The sequence below is a fragment of the Psittacula echo genome (assembly GCF_963264785.1).
Source record: "Psittacula echo genome assembly, chromosome: 7".
Taxonomy (NCBI): Eukaryota; Metazoa; Chordata; class Aves; order Psittaciformes; family Psittacidae; genus Psittacula; species Psittacula echo.
The window spans coordinates 33,429,195-33,448,128 of record NC_137740.1 but is presented as its reverse complement, the minus strand read 5'-3'; the positions used below and the strand labels follow the sequence as shown (position 1 = coordinate 33,448,128).

At 38.1% G+C, this 18,934-nt stretch overlaps 1 protein-coding gene across 5 annotated transcripts in view; it reads left to right on the top strand.

Moving 5' to 3' along the window:
* Window positions 1–18,934, top strand: part of NLGN1 (neuroligin 1) — a gene marked incomplete at both ends in the record, with an annotated part of 333,502 nt that overhangs the window by 115,151 nt on the left and 199,417 nt on the right. For all 5 annotated transcript variants that reach the window (XM_080622513.1, XM_080622512.1, XM_080622511.1 and 2 more), the window contains one exon: window positions 8,035–8,187. In XM_080622513.1, the coding sequence (XP_080478639.1) occupies window positions 8,035–8,187 (153 nt within the window). The remainder of the gene's footprint in view (window positions 1–8,034; window positions 8,188–18,934) is intronic.

Below are 18,934 nucleotides of genomic sequence, written 5' to 3'. Positions count from 1 at the left end.
ACAAGGCTTTTAATTCAGAAATTTTTCAGCACAGAACATTAACTGTTTTACTCAAACATAAACATGCAATCTTATCACAAAAGATGAAGGAAGGCAAATATGAGCATTTAACTTCTTACCCAATAACTGAACAGAGACTGAAAATCTCCTTTGAAAGCTCTCATGTGTTGTGATTTAACCTAACAGGCAGCTAAACATCACAGAGCCCCTTGCTCACTATTCCTCTCCACTCCCAGTGAGATGGGGAGAGAATTGGGCGGGGGCAGAGGGGAAGTGAAACTCGAGTTAAGATAAAGACAGTTTAATAGGACAGACACTGAAGGGACAATAATAATAGCGATAAAGGAATTAGAATATACAAACATTAGAATATATGAAGGAATTAGAATATCCATTAGTTCAAGGCAAAATATTGCAAGGAACATTCTTGCATACTCTCCAAGACTTGTGATAGTGCATTAGGCATTGGAGAAGTTACTCTGCCTTGTTTTAACAATGTGTTTTAAGAAACCATTTGAAACCTGGGTTATTCATCCAGTGGACCTTAATGGCTCTTCTGAACTGCTGTATAATTGCCAAGACAGATGCTAATGGCTTTATATTTGTTGAGTCCTCCTCTGTTTAGACACATCCAAAAGAGACTACTCATTTTACTAATATTCAGTGGTGAGTGGTTGCTATCAAAAATCAGTTTAGTAAGTAGAGTCGGATGAGAATAGGGATCTGTGTCTTTGGAGAACAAGTGTCCATGTCAGAGAAAACCTGTCTCCCACATTGACAGTTGAAGAGAGAGAAAGAGCTGTAAGAACACAGCAGTCAAACTAGAGGGGAAGAAACATTTACAACACTAATAAATCTCTGTAATTGATAGTACTGGGATTAATTTTCTCTGGAATACAAGTGACAGATTTGTTCTTTCCATGCCAGCAGAAGAATGCAGGCAGTAATTAGACTTTTACCGCTTCTGAGAGTCGTAGAGAGGTGGGGCAAATTTAAATTTTTATGATCAATAGACACTGAATGCTGCTAGGATGTCTGCTCGGTTGGTAGAAAACCTATTTGCTGAGGTCCTGCATTTTGCTGTCCCTCGATGGAGGAGCAGTATGAGGTGACCTCCATTTTGTGAACCTGCTTTTCTGCAATGAATCTGTAGCACTTCTTGCATATGCAGAACTGAAGAGTTCTCAAATTTAGGTCGTGGAGTTGGGTATAAGGAGCAGGAAAGAGAAAGGCAAAGCAAAAAGCCATCTTAGCTGTCTTGATTTATACTAAAATGTCAATCAAATCCTGCAAATACATTTTGCACTATGGTAGTGTTTATTCCATGTAAAAATCTACAAATGAGTAACTGGGACAAAATAAAACAAATGCCAAACTGAATGAATTATAAAGTCGGAATATTAGGGAGACTGGGTGCTACATGGTGAAAAACAAATGTGTCATACAACCATAGAATCCATGCTACATAAACAATGTCCATTGATTCTTAAAATGCTCAGGATGTTCTATGTATTAAGAAATTTGAAGCTACCATGTCCATTTCTTGTATCGTACCTTTCCTAAAGAAAGATCTTTAATATCAGCTTCTTGGATCAAATGTCTGGAAAGTATTCTGTATTGCATCACTCAAACATCAGAGTCTGATGAGAAGATTTAATTTTAAAACAGCATTCAATAATCCTACTCCCATCTGCTGCTACATGTCACTACCACACTATTGTAGTCCAAACCTTGTCAGCATAAGCACTGAAATCAGTAATCAAACTTGGATCTCTGGTATGTACTTCAACCAGTAGAGCAGGCTTAATTAGATAATTTTTCATTTTTGTTTTCAAAAGCCCCAAAGGCAGTGGTGCACATTACCAGCTAATGATCTGCAAATTTGCTGCTTAAAAAATGAAGGTGTTTTCAAATTCTGTGAGTGGGAAATTTGTGATAAGTCAGAAATTTTATAAATGTATTTTTCTCCAGTCTAGATGAATGCTGATTTCAGTTTAACCCTGTCACATCTACACTTGAAATTGCTTACCTGTTTGTCAATAAGTATTGAACTAATAAGTTTAATAAGTATAGAACTAAATATTAAGCAGGCACCAAAAAAAACGAGTGCCAAAAGCATCTGCAGCCAGTGAGCACTGGGACTTTCCCTCTTTATAACAGTGGTGGATATGCCTGTTTGCTGATACGCAGGTAAGCAGTATGTAGTGTAGATGCAAATTTTAACTTCAAGTTGCTGAGCAGTTAAATAAACTATGCCTTCCCCAGTCTAGAAACAAGGCTTAGTTTAAAAAAGTAGACTATTTTATTCCTAATATCTCAGTCTTAATTTTTGTAAGGTAATAATTTAATTTGATTTAATTTGCTATAGCAAATCATAGCAAAAAAACCAGTGACTCTTTATGCACTCTTAGTTCCTATATGCTAAGATACTTAGAGTGATTTAAAATACAGTAACAGAAATCATTAATCAGCCTGTGTTCTCAGGGATCAGAACTGGACTTCTAGGTAGTTAGTGATGTATGAAATATTGTGAAGGATTGCTCACAGATGAATTCTTCTCAGCCACCATTCTGTCATACAGAACTTACCTAGCACATAAATCTGTCAATATTAAATCCTTATTTAGTCCCAAATGTTCTTAGGCATCTCTGTTTTTAATGTATTCAGTTTCACAGTATCCCTCTGCGATAGAGGAATGCTATTACTCACTTTTTAGAAATGAGGAATACAGACACTAAGTTTGAGGAATGCAGACACCCTGTCCATAGTAAAGCAGGGAACTGAGAATACATGCCTCAAAAGTGGGGTCTGCACTGTAATTGCTAGATGTTTCTACCTTTTCCTTCCCCATTCCAATCTCTCTGTGAGAAAGGAGACAGATTAGGAACAGATGTTGCTGTTTGTTCACAGGCTGTAACTGTGATGATTCTGATCATTTAGTCTGGTGCTCTGTCTTATATGGGCTATTGGACTTCATTGACAGAAGGAAGGTTTTGATCTAGAGCATGTTTTAAATCAAAACAAACAAAAATCCACTCAAACTTTAAGTTGCTAATGATGCAGAATACATCTACAAATCCCTTCTTATGCTTAATAGACTGTAGCATCATTGGCGCAAAAGAGCACATTTCAGAATTAAGGATCTTCTCCAAAAGCCCCTGTTGCTCCATTAGTATTAAAACAGACTAGGTTGCTAAGTTTAGCATTTCATCTGCTTTCAGCTGTCATGGTAAGAAGGAAAGAGAGAAAAAAAATATCTCCGTCTGGCATTAGTTCATTTTCGGACTTGAGAGATCAATAAACAGCAGAACACATTTGTCTACCTCACAAAGGAACCACATGCTCCAGCCTTAGTTATGGCCTTTAATGAGTCCAGCCAGGCTGGAATAACACAGATCTTACCACTTTAGGTGAACTTGCTGACTGATACACATAGAGATATTTGTGATTCCTGTCACCCATTCATCTTAGTTCTGTGATGCCAACTCCCAAACACAGATTCTAATGTAACTTGCATATTAAATTTTGCTAATTATATTTTCACTTTACACTGAGAACCGCAGGTCAGATTATGTTGAGGTTTTGTGGTGATGTTATTAATACTTGGAAACGTGCATAATAAAAATTCTGAAAGACCTTTAATTTAAGCACTGCTTTGGGGCTCCATTACATTTTAGCACTGCCAAGCATTGCTTGTACAGTGAAAAGTCTGTCAGCTTTTGCATTTCTAACCATCATCTTTAATAATTTAAAATGACACCTACCTGGCTGTTGAGGTCCTACTGTAATGAGAGTCTAATCTAGATGCTTTTCTGTAAAAGCATAGGCCTTTTTTTATGTTATAATATACATTCATAGAGTCCTTCAGGATCTCAAATAATTTTTTAGGCAAAGATAGTTAAGTGTTTGAGAATGTACAAAATGATCCATTGGTTTGACAGATACAAAAACAAACAAACAAGGAGATAATTCTGTTTTCTGAAACGTGGTGGCTGCAGGCTATAATTTAAAATTAAATATGTCTAGAACCTTGCTGACACTCCTGTAAGAAGTTCAATAGTTACTTTAATAGTGTCAGGACATTTAGTTTTATATCACATGTTAAAAACGTGGCATTAATGGATGTCTGCATATTAGCAGTGTTAAGTGCACTAGCTTATTAAAATAGCAGGGTGTCTATGAGGCATCTGATAGATTTGACCTGAAAGGTCAAATTTAACCTGAAAGGTCAAATACGTTTAAAAGGCTTTTAAATCATTAGGAGTTGCATTGATTGGTACCATGCTGTACTTAAATATTTTAGGACAAAAGCTTATGGAAGAGCTACACACACAGTCATATTCTGCGTAAGGAGTACTTAGGTTTTACAGTAACCAGTCTAAAAGTTTTCCACGTTCTTGTGCTGTTTCATATTCAAAACCCAAGATTTACATAATGCTCTATGTCAAGGTGTATGATTCTTTATGACAATTAGCAAAACGATGCTTGTGACATAGATGCTTAGCTAACTATATTTTTTTTGTGCTAAGTTGTTTCCAGGTAGGCTTTCTTCATTTCCTGTTTTGGTTGTTCCCTGCAAATTATACTTGCTAGGTCATGTGGCCAGTCTTCCCATCAGCTTCAAATGACTGAAGCTATAATTATGTTTTGTTATTGATGATAATTGTGACTGGTATTCACAGTCAGACCCAGTTCCCTGTTGTGCAATGTAACAAACATAGAATAAGACAGCCCTATTCCTAAATTGCCTGTAACATAATTAAAACTAGACATAAAAAGTAGATGCAACAAACATTAGAAAGGTACAGAACAGAGGAGATGATTGAAACTGTAATGAGAAAGTTCGTGTACATGTCATAAATAAGACCATTGTTCGCTATACAGTAAGACCTATTTAGGTGTTTTATGAGCTAGCAATTTAAAACTGAACAAATCACAGCACTAATAACCGATGTTGTGTGTGAATGAAAACAGAAGAGTTGTATTTGAGAAGGATTTTGAACAGCACTATTACTGCATGTGTCTTTGAAAATATTTGTCTGCTTTTTAATTAAAGCAACATTTCATAAAATCCAACAAAAAGTACAGTACGCAACTAAATTAAATCAGTATATAAATCTACATTGGCAGAAGTACCCATTTGCACTCCAATTCTTCAGGTTCAGAATGAGCTACTTCCACAAGTAACTATTAATCTGCATCCAGGAATAACTATTAATCTGCATGAGAATGTAACTACAGTTTACTGAGACCATTCCAGCACATGCACGCAAAGGACTCATACCAGCCTGTAGGAAAAACAAATGAAAGACGTATCAAATCATTTATGGTCAGCTTTTGAAAAGTATCTGAGTCCCAAAACTCAATTATTTTCTTCGATGAGTTGGACACTTAACTCCAATAAACACTTTTGAAAAGTGCATCTTTCTTGCACTTTTGTACAAATACAGAATTTTACCTTACGAAATTTTTCCTCCTAATATTCTCCAAGAATACTATCTTAATACTTCCTCCATTTTAAAGGATGGTAGTTTTGATGGGAGAACGTTTACTCTCAGGTAGAAATAAACTCTTGATTGTCATCTGATTTTTTTTTTCTTTCTTCCTTTGATCTTATTGTTTAATAATATCCACTAGTTAACTACATCTGCAGTTAAACAGTTTTCTCCCAGCTAAATGTTCACACCTTTCAAATATTCCTAGCTATAGGTTGCAGCAGTGATCTCTGATGTGGCACATAGGCAGAGATGAAAATCAGTCTATCTGACTGGAACCTGTACAAGAATATTAGTAGTAGGAAATAGCAAAAGAATGGTATAGACGGAATTTACTCAGAGAATCACTCCTTTATAGATCAGGTATCACTCATGAATGTGTGCTTTCTTTCTCGGAGGAAGGATGCCCGTTCTTTTCTAAATATTCCAATATTATTTTCCAGATAAACAGGCCAATACTACCAACATTTCATTATTGTTCGCAGTTGGTGCTCCGTAATTCTATGTAATTTTAATTAAAGAGGAATTCTGAGACAGTCTCCCCCTGTGCTACCACCAAGCATACAATTAACTGTGTACAATTTCTGCTGGGAACACTCACACAGTGATTCAGATTAATAATTTATTATTGCATCCGTATTTGTATCCACAAAAAGAGCATAGACTATGAACAAATCATGTACTGAAAACAGTATATGAATTTGAAAAGACTTTTTCCTTGGTGTAGATTTTAAACCTCAGGAGCTCATAATTCTGTTCTGTGTACAATGAAGGTAAATAATCTCCATAGCTTTACACTCTGAAAGTTGCATGTTGGAAAGCCCTTACTATATGCTTGAGTGAGGAAAGCAAAACAAGCAATTTCATGCACAAGCTTTCGTTGTCCTTCTGGTCTTGAATAAATGATTGTTCTAGTACTTCCAGTATGCAAGATCCAATTTCTAATCTTGATTGTTCCGGCATTTTCTTCAATTAGAATCAAGAATATAGCAAACTATATATAACATATATATGTGATAACATATGTTATATGTTATATAACATGTAACAATATATTGTTGCATATAACAGTAGCAACTGGCTTTCTATAAACAAACGCATCTGTGCTGATCTTTCTCAGCAAATTCAAAAAGCAGGGTTTTTCATGCAACTCTCCTCACCTGCTAGTCTTTACAGTGCTTCAGAAATAATTCACACAACTTCAGAGAGAGCTTACTTGAAAGCTTCTTAACTAAAATTCCTTCAAATCAAAGGAGTAAACAGTACATCTGAGGTTTCTTCAGATGGTGAAGTGAGTAGTCAGGGAAGTCACTTGAATACTGTTATAATGACAAAAAAACGTTTTGAAATCAGAATATTCTTGTGCATTTCCTCATTGGGAAGTTTTCATATGCTCTCTTGCTATTGTTTTTCTTGAGTTTTAGGGACTATTAAGGAATATTATGACTTGGCCAGTGGCAAAGACTCAGGCATGTAGTACATGAAATCAAAACACAATTTAATCCAGATGTAAAAGTTTAAATTTACACCTTAGCTGATTTCTTTAAAAGACTTTCTTTAAAGGACTTTATAAAAAAAACTTTTAAAAATATATATTATCTCACCACTAACTGTTGCTTTGAATTGGTACTTAAAAACAACTTTCCTCACAAGGAGCAGTGGTGTTCAGGTATTCCAAGTATTTTTCTGAGTAGATGCATCAATTTGCAAATAGGACTATGTGGGGGAAGGGATACCCAAGTCAGTGTCTTAAAAAGAAACTTAAACCAGTATGTCAATATCTAATTTTGTTGTCTGAGAGAATGGCAGAGCTTCTGAGATTTAAAATTGTTACCTCTATTCAGAGTCACTTTTGAGAACTTTGCAATTTGTTTCAATGTAGGCAGCTATTTTTCCAAATGTGCAGTCCTTTCCACAATTTCGTAAAATAAGAAGGACCCATGCACCCTAAACTTCAGGCTACCCAGGTTAAAAATAATATCCATTTGAGATCTAATATTAAACAGCTTCCAAGTACCTTTTGAGAACTTAGACTTCACATCTATCAAAAGACAGCTGTTTATACACCCCTTTTACGAATTATTTGATTGCTTCTGTACTGGAAGCAATCAGCAGTTTATGTATAAGCAGAAATATTGTTTATCTTAATATGGTCAATTGCCTTTAGCTAAGTAAACAGAAAGATGGACTAAGCTTTCAGAAGTGTTAAGACTTTGACTAAATGAGCTCACACTAATGTTAGTAGATGTTTTACATCAAATTCAGCAGGAACAGAATCAGACCACAGTCCTATTGCATATGACGAAATGTTACCATTTTCAATTCCTTTCTGCTTTTCTGAGGCCAGCAAGTGTTTTAAAAATACAAACTTCAGTTACAAGCAAGCCACAAAAAAACACGCCACCTGCCCATTTCCTTATGTAAAAGATGTTGCTTGAGAAACACTTCAAGAAAAACAACCTCACTAAAAAAATTAAATATTGCATGTATCTTCTTTGGTACTTTCCTCAGATAAAATGTGTCCTAATATTTTTTCCAGACATTCGGGACAGTGGGGGACCTAAGCCTGTGATGGTGTATATTCATGGAGGGTCCTACATGGAAGGCACTGGAAACTTATATGATGGCAGTGTTCTAGCAAGTTATGGGAATGTAATAGTCATCACAGTCAACTATCGCCTTGGGGTACTTGGTAAGAAACTTTCAGCTTTCAATTAATCCCTGCTGTCTGCAATGCAATTCATGTTATATGTGAGAATGTATTAAAAAAAAAAAAATCTTTGTGAAACAAAAGTCTTGTGTTCTGGGGATGATATGAAGACACTGCAAGTATTATCCGGAAGAATCCGCTGACATACTTTTAAGGGAATGAAACATGGCTGAACTGTTCAGACAGAAGAGTTCGCTGGTTGGTTTTATTTGTTTTTTTCCTGTAAATAATACTGCTTGTTTGTTTTTGGTTTTTGTTTTTTGGGTTTTTCTTTTGTAGACAGGTAATTGAGGTTGTTTTTCTAAAAAATGTAAAGTGATAGATAAAAGGGTTTTCTTTTGGAAGACAGAGACTAAGTTTTGATTGCCATGATTTTTTCATATTTTGAAAAGCTAAGGAACTTAAGAATACATTATTTAATAAGAGCTGTACTTTGCACCTATTTTGTAGACGCTTCGTTGTGTTTTTTGAAAAGTGTTTTGAGTATAATTCAAATACCTCCAGTATTTCTTTTCTAGGCCAAATTAGGGAGTGAATAGAGTTACTTTTGATTGTTTTAAATACAATGAATGCTTATGCTCTTGGTAAACTTGTGTGGTATCCCTGTAGCTTGTATTTGCAGAAATTTATATTTTGCTGTTTTTTCAATGGAGTCACATTTGTGATACATGGTCACCAGCTCTTGAGACAATACGATTGTTGTTTCTTCTGTATATTCTAATGAAATGTTGCATGTTAAGGCTTCTGAAAGGAGGAGTTCAATTTTGGGATATTATGGAGGTCAGTAGAGTAACTTCAGAAAAGGTATAGGGGTATTCCCTGTAACTTCTGAAGTGGTGTGATAGGCCAGGTGTCATTCACAGCAGAGCTGGTTCTGGAAACCAGTCAACTTTGTTTTCTATTCATGGGCATTAGTTATGTCTGCTACTCTTGTTTACTCTAGTTTTCATTCATGTGATCAGTTTTTTTCATCATTGTTCTGTTTCTTTGTGGTTTGAATTCAGTTAACACAATTGCTGAACCATTGGTTCTGGTTTGCTTATCTGAATAATATTCTTCCAACAGTTAGATTTTTGTTAAAAATTTGGCTGAATGCACTTTATTTTGGGGGGAAGGAAGTGGATTTTTATTTTAGATTCTGAAACTTAATCTACTGTGGTTGTGTTTTACAAGGGACTGAATCATTTCCAGACACATCATAGCTATTTCCTGCTGGATTTATCTCCTTCGTATCGGGTTGGAGGTTTCATCTGTGATGTACTACCTTAAGCAAGGAAATTCTGTTATTTTGTATGTTTTTCTCTGTCCTCCTCTCTTCCAGTTTGTATACTGACTTCAAGACCTAGGCACGTATTATTGCAGCAGTTAATAATCTGTAATCTGTGCCTCTAATCAACATTTTAGTTTTACACTGTGCTCTCATCTCTGGTATTTCAAACATTTGTCTATATTATATGCCAGTAGGGTATTCCATCCAGTAATGAAGTATCTGTTATCTGAAAGCACTGTTTATTTTTGTAAATTATTTAGTCTAATTCCTGAATTTTTTGTATTTTCAGTGTTTGAAAGGGCTAGTTGCTTGAAAGGTGAAAATTAATTCACCTTTGTTGAAGATAACGGCTTTTACACTTGTAATTTAGTACTGGTTCCTGAAACAACCTACTGCAAACATCTTACTGAGATTAGGAGGATTTCATTTGTGTTTGTGTTTTTGTGGTTCTTTGGATTTTGTGGACTTTACAGAGCCTCAAGGGGCAGAGAGATAATTGTCTTTCAAGTGAGACCTGTTACAGTAAAACCTCTAAAATTCACTGTAGAATTCAGTGATTGGTATGAATACTTAAAATTACTTTCAAACTAACTAAAATAACCCTGTAGCAGGCTTGCAGGGTTTTCTTAGTAAAATAACTGTACCTGTTAACTATATGTAGAAGTTGTTCATATATTTCATATCTGGTACAATGCTTATCTGCCATGTATTAAATAACAAATGATGTACTGAATAGGTAGTGCAGAAACACACTAGTAATCACAGAATCACAGAATAGTTAAGGTTGGAATGAACCTTAAGATCATAAAGCTCCAACCCCCTTGCCAAGGGCAGGGACACCTCACACTAAACCATGTCACCCAAGACTCCATCCAACCTGGACTTGAACACCACCAGGGATGGAGCATCCACAAATTCCTTTGGCAATCAAAAAAGAAAACCTGCATAGTTTTCTTTTTTTCTGCCTTTCTTTGTTTCGTGGTCTCAGAGTAGAACTTTTGCATAATCAGAGTAGATACCAAATTTTACTTTTGCTATTCTGAAACTCTTATTCGTTACTGTACAACAGAATGTTGTCTTTTGCGATCACATGAAATAAGGCACTGTTTACAAATACATAGCTGACAAATTCTCAGCTTCCCTTGTCTGATCATATCCCATAAGGTGAGAGGTTCAAGCTTCACTGTCCATATAGGGATTTCTTTTCACATGAGAACATGTAGGGAGCAAATAAGATCTATCTTCTCACTTTCATATGACCTTTATTGATCTGAGTTTCTTGTACCAGTCTTTGTGGACATATATCTTAATATGGATTCCTACGTATGCTGCTGTTGTTTCACCAAGATTTGCACTGTGACGTTTCTTAAGAAGGAAGCCAGCCAAACGAATGTTTAGAGCTGCAACAGCAGCATTTTCTTCCAGACCACTAGAGATATAAAGGGAGGATATGCCCTGACACTACATTCGTTACAGTACTATTAAGTCCACAGTAGACAGCTTTTGGTGCAATTCAGATTATTTTTTGTTTATTCTGAGTTGAAACATCCTTTGTCTTATAGGCAGATCCTGCTCAAGGATCTGCATTTTACAGAGTTGCAAGATTTGCTTCAAAATAAAATCGTGGATGTCACTTAAAAGTGAAATCCCTTTAGAAAAGAGAAAACAATGATAAAAATTAAGGAAATGGAAGCAAGCACATTCAAAAACCAAACAAAAACCCAGTGAGGCCCATGGCCCAATTTTGTCTTTGGAAAAAGTCTGAGAATGAAAATATGTTAGAATCTTTTCTTATATAGAGATAGATGGAAAAGAGAACTGTTTGCCCTTGAAAATTGGGGACTACTGAATAAGAAGCCACTGGAAACAGACTGTATATCTTCTTTATATTCCTTTTGAATGCAAGTCTTATGCAAGCAATCTCATCTGGTGAGGAATATTATGCAAGTAAACTAATACTCTTGAAGGACTGCATAAGAGTAAGTGCAAATACGTTTTTATGGCTTGTTTTTAGGAAAGGACAGATATGAAGACAAGTTTAGATTTTGAACTCAAGTGATTTGAGACTTCAAATGTTTGTTTAACATATATCCATCTGGTTAAAAGCAGGAGCTTTTTATTTAAATTTCATACAAGAAATGTTAAAGGATTATAAAAGAAGTCTATTTAACATCCAGAAAAGATAATGATAGATTTAATACTGTCAGTGCCGTTTTCTGTGTTCTTTCATATGAAAGGTTTATTTAGAAAAGGAGAATGCTTTGGGTCAGCACTCAGGAGTGGGGAGAAAGGAGAGAGCTGGTTTATGCTAACTTCCTACTCATTTCTTCATTTTGTGAATTTATACTTCTTCCTCTTGATTATCATTTAACCACAGGACTTTAATAGAACTGAAAGAAACCTTTTTAATGCAGCTCACAAACTGAACAGGGGAATGGAAGAATGATTCACAGGAATCCTTAGGTTAAGCACTTCTTTACATTTCTCTTTTTTTTTTTTTTTTTTCCAAGTGTCAGGGTTAAAAGGAGATTATGAAGAAAAAAGGAAAAATTATGTCTCTTTTGGATTTTCCATTTAACATTCTGAATAATGTCTGCATTGGGAAGGCAAACATTCTGTAATTGTAAAACCATAATTCATGCCAAAACAGAAGCACACCAATAAGTGAGATTGTCTTGGTTATGCTTTCTTTAAATATATGCAGTTTCCTTTTTGAGGAGGGTATGGGAACCATTGCTGTCATTTAGTCTTTTATTTATATCATCACCCTTTAGTTGGAGAATATTGACTGGAATTACTGAGTAGAAAAAATCAGCCCAGGTATTCTGCCAGCCCAATTTTTTGCCACTTTGTAATTTTAATGCTTAAAATCACTGCAGCAAATTGTTTGAACTCAGAATAGTGAAAGGAAACAGAACACAACAAAAATAATAGAATTCTTAGGGTTGGAAAAGACCTGAAAATCATCTAGCTCCACCCACACCACCCCCCTTCCATAGGCAGGGACACCGCATGCTAAACCATGTCACTCAAGACTCCATCCAACCTGGCCTTGAACACTGCCAGGGATGGAGCATTCACAACTTCCCTGGGCAACCCATTCCAGTGCCTCATCAGCCTAAAAGTAAAGAACTTCTTCCTTGTATACAATCTATGCCCCTGTTTAAGTTTTAACGCATTACCCTGCGTCCTGTCACTACAGTCCCTAATGAAGAGTCCTGCCCCAGCATCCTTATAGCCCCCCTTCAGATACTGAAAGGCTGCTATGAGGTTCCACGCAGCCTTCTCTTCTCCAAGCTGAACAGACCCAACTTTCTCAGCCTCTTCATACGGGAGGTGCTCCAGTCCCCTGATCATCCTCGTGGCCCTCCTCTGGACCTGTTCCAACAGTTCCACGTCCCTTTTATGTTGAGGACACCAGAACTGCACACAATACTCCAAGTGAGGCCTCACAAGAGCAGAGTAGAGGGGCAGGATCACCTCCTTTGACCTGCTGGTCACGCTCCTTTTGATGCAGCCCAGAATACGGTTGGCTTTCTGGGCTGCGAGCGCACACTGAAGCCGGCTCATGTTCATTTTCTCATCAGCCAACACTCCCAAGTCTTTCTCTGCAGGGCTGCTCTGAATCTCTTCTCTGCCCAACCTGTAGCTGTGCCTGGGATTGCTCCCACGCAGATGTAGGACCTTGCACTTGGCTTGATTGAACTTCATAAGGTTGGTATTGGCCCACCTCTAAAGCATGTCGAAGTCCATCTGGATGGCATCCCTTCCCTCCGGCGTATCAACCGAACCACACAGCTTGGTGTCATCGGCAAACTTGCTGAGGGCGCACTCAATCCCACTGTCCGTGTCACCGACAAAGATGTTGAACAAGATCGGTCCCAACACTGAGCCCTGAAGGACGCCACTTGTTACCGGTCTCCAGCCGGACATCGAGCCATTGACCACAACTCTTTGCGTGCGGCCATCCAGCCAGTTCTTTATCCACCAAGTGGTCCACCCATCAAATTGATGTCTCTCCAATTTAGAGACGATGTCATGTGGGACAGTGTCAAAGGCTTTGAACAAGTCCAGGTAGATGACGTCAACTGCTCTGCCCCTGTCCATCAGTTCTGTAGCCCCATCATAGAAGGCCACCAAATTGGTCAGGCAGGATTTCCCCTTAGTAAAGCCATGCTGGCTGTCACCAACAACCTCCTTGTTTTTCATGTGCCTTAGCATGCCTTCCAGGAGAATCTGCTCCAAGATTTTGCCAGGCACAGAGGTGAGACTGACTGCTCTGTAATTCCCTGGGTCATCCATTTTTCCCTTCTTGAAAATGGGGGTTATATTTCCCTTTTTCCAGTTGTTGGGATCTTCACCTGACTGCCATGATTTTTCACATATGATGGCCAGTGGCTTCGCAACTTCATTCGCCAGCTCCTTCAGGACCCACAGATGGATTTCGTCAGGTCCCATGGACTTGTGCACATTCAGGTTCTTAAGATGGTCTTGAACCAGATCCTCTCCTACAGTGGGCCTGGGGTCTTCATTCTCACAGTCCCTGCGTCCGCCTTCCAAGACTTGGGTGGTGCAGTCAGAGCCTTTGCCAGTGAAGACCGAGGCAAAGAAGTCATTAAGAACCTCAGCCTTCTCCAAATCCAGGGTAGCCAGTTCTCCTGATAGCTTCTGGAGAGGGCCCATGTTGTCCCTGGTCTGTCTTTTATTCTCTGCGTACCTATAGAATCCCTTCCTGTTATCTTTCACATCCCTAGCCAAGTTTAATTCTAACTGGGCCTTAGCTTTCCTAACCTGGTCCCTAGCTTCCTGAACAACATCCCTGTATTCTTCCCAGGCCGCCTGTCCCTGCTTCCACCTTTTATAAGCCTCTTTTTTCCTTTGAATTTTCCTGAGCAGCTCCTTATCCATCCAAGGAGGTCTCCTGGCCCTCTTGCTGCACTTCCTTCTAGTTGGGATGCAACACTCCTGAGCTTGGAGCAGGTGATCCTTGAATAACAACCAGCAGTCTTGGGCCCCCCTGCCCTCTAGGGCTGTATCCCATGGAACCTTACTAAGCAGGTTCCTGAAGAGGCCAAAGTCTGCTCTCTTGAAGTCCAGGGCAGTGAGCTTGCTGCACACTCTTCTCACTGTCCTGAGGATCTCGAATTCGACCATCTCATGGTCGCTGGAACCAAGGCTGCCCTGGAGCATCACATTTCCAACCAGCCCTTCCCTGTTGGTGAGCACGAGGTCAAGCATGGCACCTCTTCTTGTCGGCTCCTCTATTACATGCCACGCCCTGGCTGAGGTACCACACCGTTTTTGCACACCCTCTTCCCTCGCTCCGTGGAGCGGGTTTTCCCTGCTCAAGGCGGGGCCGTCCCTCCTGGCACCACCCCCCTGTGAGTCCCTGCTCTCCTCAGCGGAGCTGCCGGCTCCTGGGCAAGGCCTGGCGAGTGCTCGAGGGTCTCTCGATGGCTCTCGCTGCTCAGAACTGAGGCTCCTAGACGTGCGGTTTCCCCTCGCTGTTCGGTTGAAGGCTCCTCTGTGGAAGTACCTTGGCAAGTGACCGGTACTTTTGCAGAAGCTTCTTTCTACTTTTGTTCATGATTTTCAGAGCTTTATGGATGATGTAGTGACAGAGAATGAATCTTATTATGCCTTAACATGTTTTGTTGCTGTGTGTCAGAATCTGTTAGGAAAATACATTAGGTTTGAACATGCATGCTGCTTCGCTGCAGACACATGCTAACCAGCAATATCTTATTGGCTAAAGAGGTACATGGAATATAAGGATACAGCCCTGCAGTATGTGCTGGGTAATCTGTGCCAAGCCCAGCATTTCTGCCATTGACCATCTTTCTCTGAGCAAGACATTGCACATTCCCAGCAAGCAAAAAGTAATGCACAACTTTTCTTCATGAGTGAATTTATGCACATGGGCTTATTCCCTTTACTATAGTAATTCCAGAATGTAGCCTGGTTAACCTTTTCGTGGGATGGAAAATTATCTAGTTGACCATTTGCAGGATTGAACACAGAGATGAGAATATATTAGAATGAAAACTAATGCAGAACAATTTATAAATACTTGCCTATTTCAGGAGTCTAATTCCATTGTGATTGACTAGAAGGTATTGTTTTGATATTTTCTAAATAGAAGAGCATACCTTTGTTGTTTTATTTTTGCTTTTGTTTTTTTTTTTTTTCAGGGCTTTCAAATTAAGTCTGGGGTTTTTTTTCAGTGTTAATCTAATTTGTTAACCTGATCAATCCTTATTTTGGTAATTATTTACATTGTGTTGTTCCCATTACACAATTTGGAGTGTTTTGTTCTGGGTTTTATTTTTGTCGTTGGCTTTATGTGTGTGTTGTTTGTTTTGTTGGTTTGGTGGGGTTTTGGTGGGTTTTTTTTTTAATATTTTTTATTTTCTGCCTTGCTCGTCTCTTTATTTTGACATCACGGCAATGCTACTGAAAATATTAAACACAGGATATCTTTCAAATATGTTTCAAAATTATATATAAAATTTAGACATAGCCCTTTCAAAAATTTCTTCACTTCAGATTGAAAAAAACCCTTTAGTTAATTTCATAAAGATATTGTGATGAATTGGTGTCCTGTGTCACTTAGGTATTTTTGCATATATAATCCGTCATGTTCCTATTCTGCAACTTTGTATTTCCTGCTGAAAATATGCCTCTTCACTTGAGTAAAAGTACGCATCACCCGCTCATGGCACAGTGACTACTCAGTAAAAGTAATAAAGGAACAAGAAGGTTTAAGTCAGGTATTGAAGGAGATGAAAAATGTAGCAAGATTCTTTTTCCTACATTGCTTAGACTGTGGGGTTTTCTGTCATAGTTCACAATTTAATGTCCAGTAAAATTGGGAAAATGTTTGATCATTAGCGTCAGTGACAAGCACATTCATTATCTTTTTATGAAACTTTAAAGGTACTGTCAGGAGATGGCATTTTATTCCAGCTTTGCTGTACCACCAAAGGGCCTCTGATGAGCTTTTCTTCTATTACCCATTACTTAATGCATTTGAGTAAAAATGATAGATGAACAGAAGATTATATATTATTGCCTAATTAAAAGTACATTACATTGAAAGTAAGGATGGGAAATTAATAGCAAAGAACATCAAAATGTGCAGTCAAAAATCATTCATTGAAATTCTTTGAATTGGAAGAACTTCTAGAGATTGTTAATTCATAAATACTTTTAGGGACCCTCAGCATCTTCATAACAAGTCTCATTGTCGTGGTTTAAGCCCAGGCCGTAAATCAGAACCACGCAGTCCACTTCCCCCCCCACCTTTCTTCCCTCCGCTTCTGGAGGGATGGGGAGGAGAATCAAAAGAATGCAGCTCCCACTGGTTGAGGTAAGAACAGTTTAATAACTAAGGTATAACACAAATCCCTACTGCTACCACTAATAGTAATAATGATAAAGGAAATAACAAGCAAGAGAATACAACCGCTCACCAACCGGTACCTCACCCCCACCCTGCCATGATCCAGCCCTTCTGGGCCCCCAGTTCTACATCCTGGGCATGACGTGCTGTGGTATGGAATACCTCTTTGGCTAGTTTGGGTCAGGTGTCCTGTCCCTGCTTCCTCCCGGCTTCTCCTCCTCCCTGGCAGAGCATGAGACTCACAAAGTCCTTGGTCAGGGTAAACATTCTGACCAGCAACTGAAAACATCGGCTTTATCAGTATTTTTCCCAGGCTGAAAGTCAAAACCACAGCGCTGCACCAGCTACTTAGAAGAAGAAAAAAACTGACTGCTGCTGCTGAACCCAGGACACATATATATTGAATATAAAGCTGATTATAAATGAAATTTTAACATTCTGGGATTACACAGTAGGGGAAGTGTCTGGAAGGTCTTATTTGATCCCACCATAGCCTTGGGCATCAGTTTCTTGGAATGAAGCACTCCAAATAAATTTGATGATACATAAATAGAAGACAGAAAGCATACTGTGGTTATCTGTTGCGTCTGGTGGTGTACTTCACAATGTCTGATTTACACATACTTAGAATTCAAAAAATGTATTCAACAATTCTTATTTAATATAGTAGGTAACCGCAGGTCAGCCAAATGTGCAGGATGCCTAAGCACAGATCATCTAGATTTACAGTGTCCTAATTTCATAGCTCCATTAATAGAATTAGCATTCAGATCTCAAACCTGCTGTAATTAATGACATTTTAGTGGGTTTTTTGTGAGCTAGTACCAGCCAAAGGGGGTCATGTATGCAGTGAAGCAGAGAAAGGAAGATTGCCACACTTGAATCTGTACCATCAAAATGACAAAATGGACTTGCAGTAAACAATAGGTTATTGACTAGATATGTTTAAAGGGTCAACTGCAGTGCACAGCAGGCAAGATCTGTATGAAATGGGAACCCTGAATATATAGAGCATTTTAAAATGAACCATTTATTTTCTGTTTGTGCTTTTTCTAGCACAGCAAATTGACATTATACACCTGCTTGAATAGGTGGATACACACTCGCTTGTCTGTTTTTTAGGGCACAAAGACATCATTTTGTTTGCCATTGAATAGGTTTCTGTCTTGGTACAGGTACACTTTAAATAACAGGTTTATTCTAATGTTTGTCACTATTCTTCTTTTTTGGTAAACAGAAAAATAACAAATAAGAAACTTCAAAACTCTTTATTTTGCCATAAGAGCAGGTTGTGTCATTTCTGTCAAGAGAAATTACTTTTTGTTAAGATAAACTCCCTTGATCAATATTTAATCATATAATAAAATTATTCCAGTTTTTCCAAATAGCAGATTTATCTTTGAGAGCATAATAAGCTCCTAATATTCTTTGATAATATTTGCAAAAACAGGAGAGGTGTTCATTGAAGACAAAATACAGACATCTCGCTGCCTCAGGAAAAACTATCAGAATCTTTGACTCGATTATCCTAAATTATTTGTAATTTTTATGATCTAGCTAGATGTAGCTAACTTTGTATTCCTTTAAGTAACATCTGACCAAATTACTTCTACACCATCACTGATCCCTGTATAAAATCTCTAATCCATATTGTTAGAAATGTTTCAGGTATACAAAATAGCCTGTATTATACATTATGCATTGTCCTAAGCCTTTGGTTGTCTTGTGGTGGACGACTTGTCAGAAAAGCTGAATTCGGCTTCGTCCTTAGAAGCAAACAGAATTTAGGCTGCTCTGCCTTTGCTAGAATGCCAAACTTCCAGGAAAGGATCTAACTGCAAGCCAAGAGATGGGGATTTTTATGCAATCTGTATCTCCCTGAAGAGCTTTCCAATGCTGAAATAATCTTCTGAGTTTCCAATATTCTGATTCTCAAGCAAGGCAGGAAGACATTAAGAAACATACAGCTCAGCATATAGGTTAGATCCGTGCCCAGTTTTGGTGGGCCAGGTACCCTTCCCTCCAGAGTTAGCTGCTGTAATTCATGCCCAGAAAAA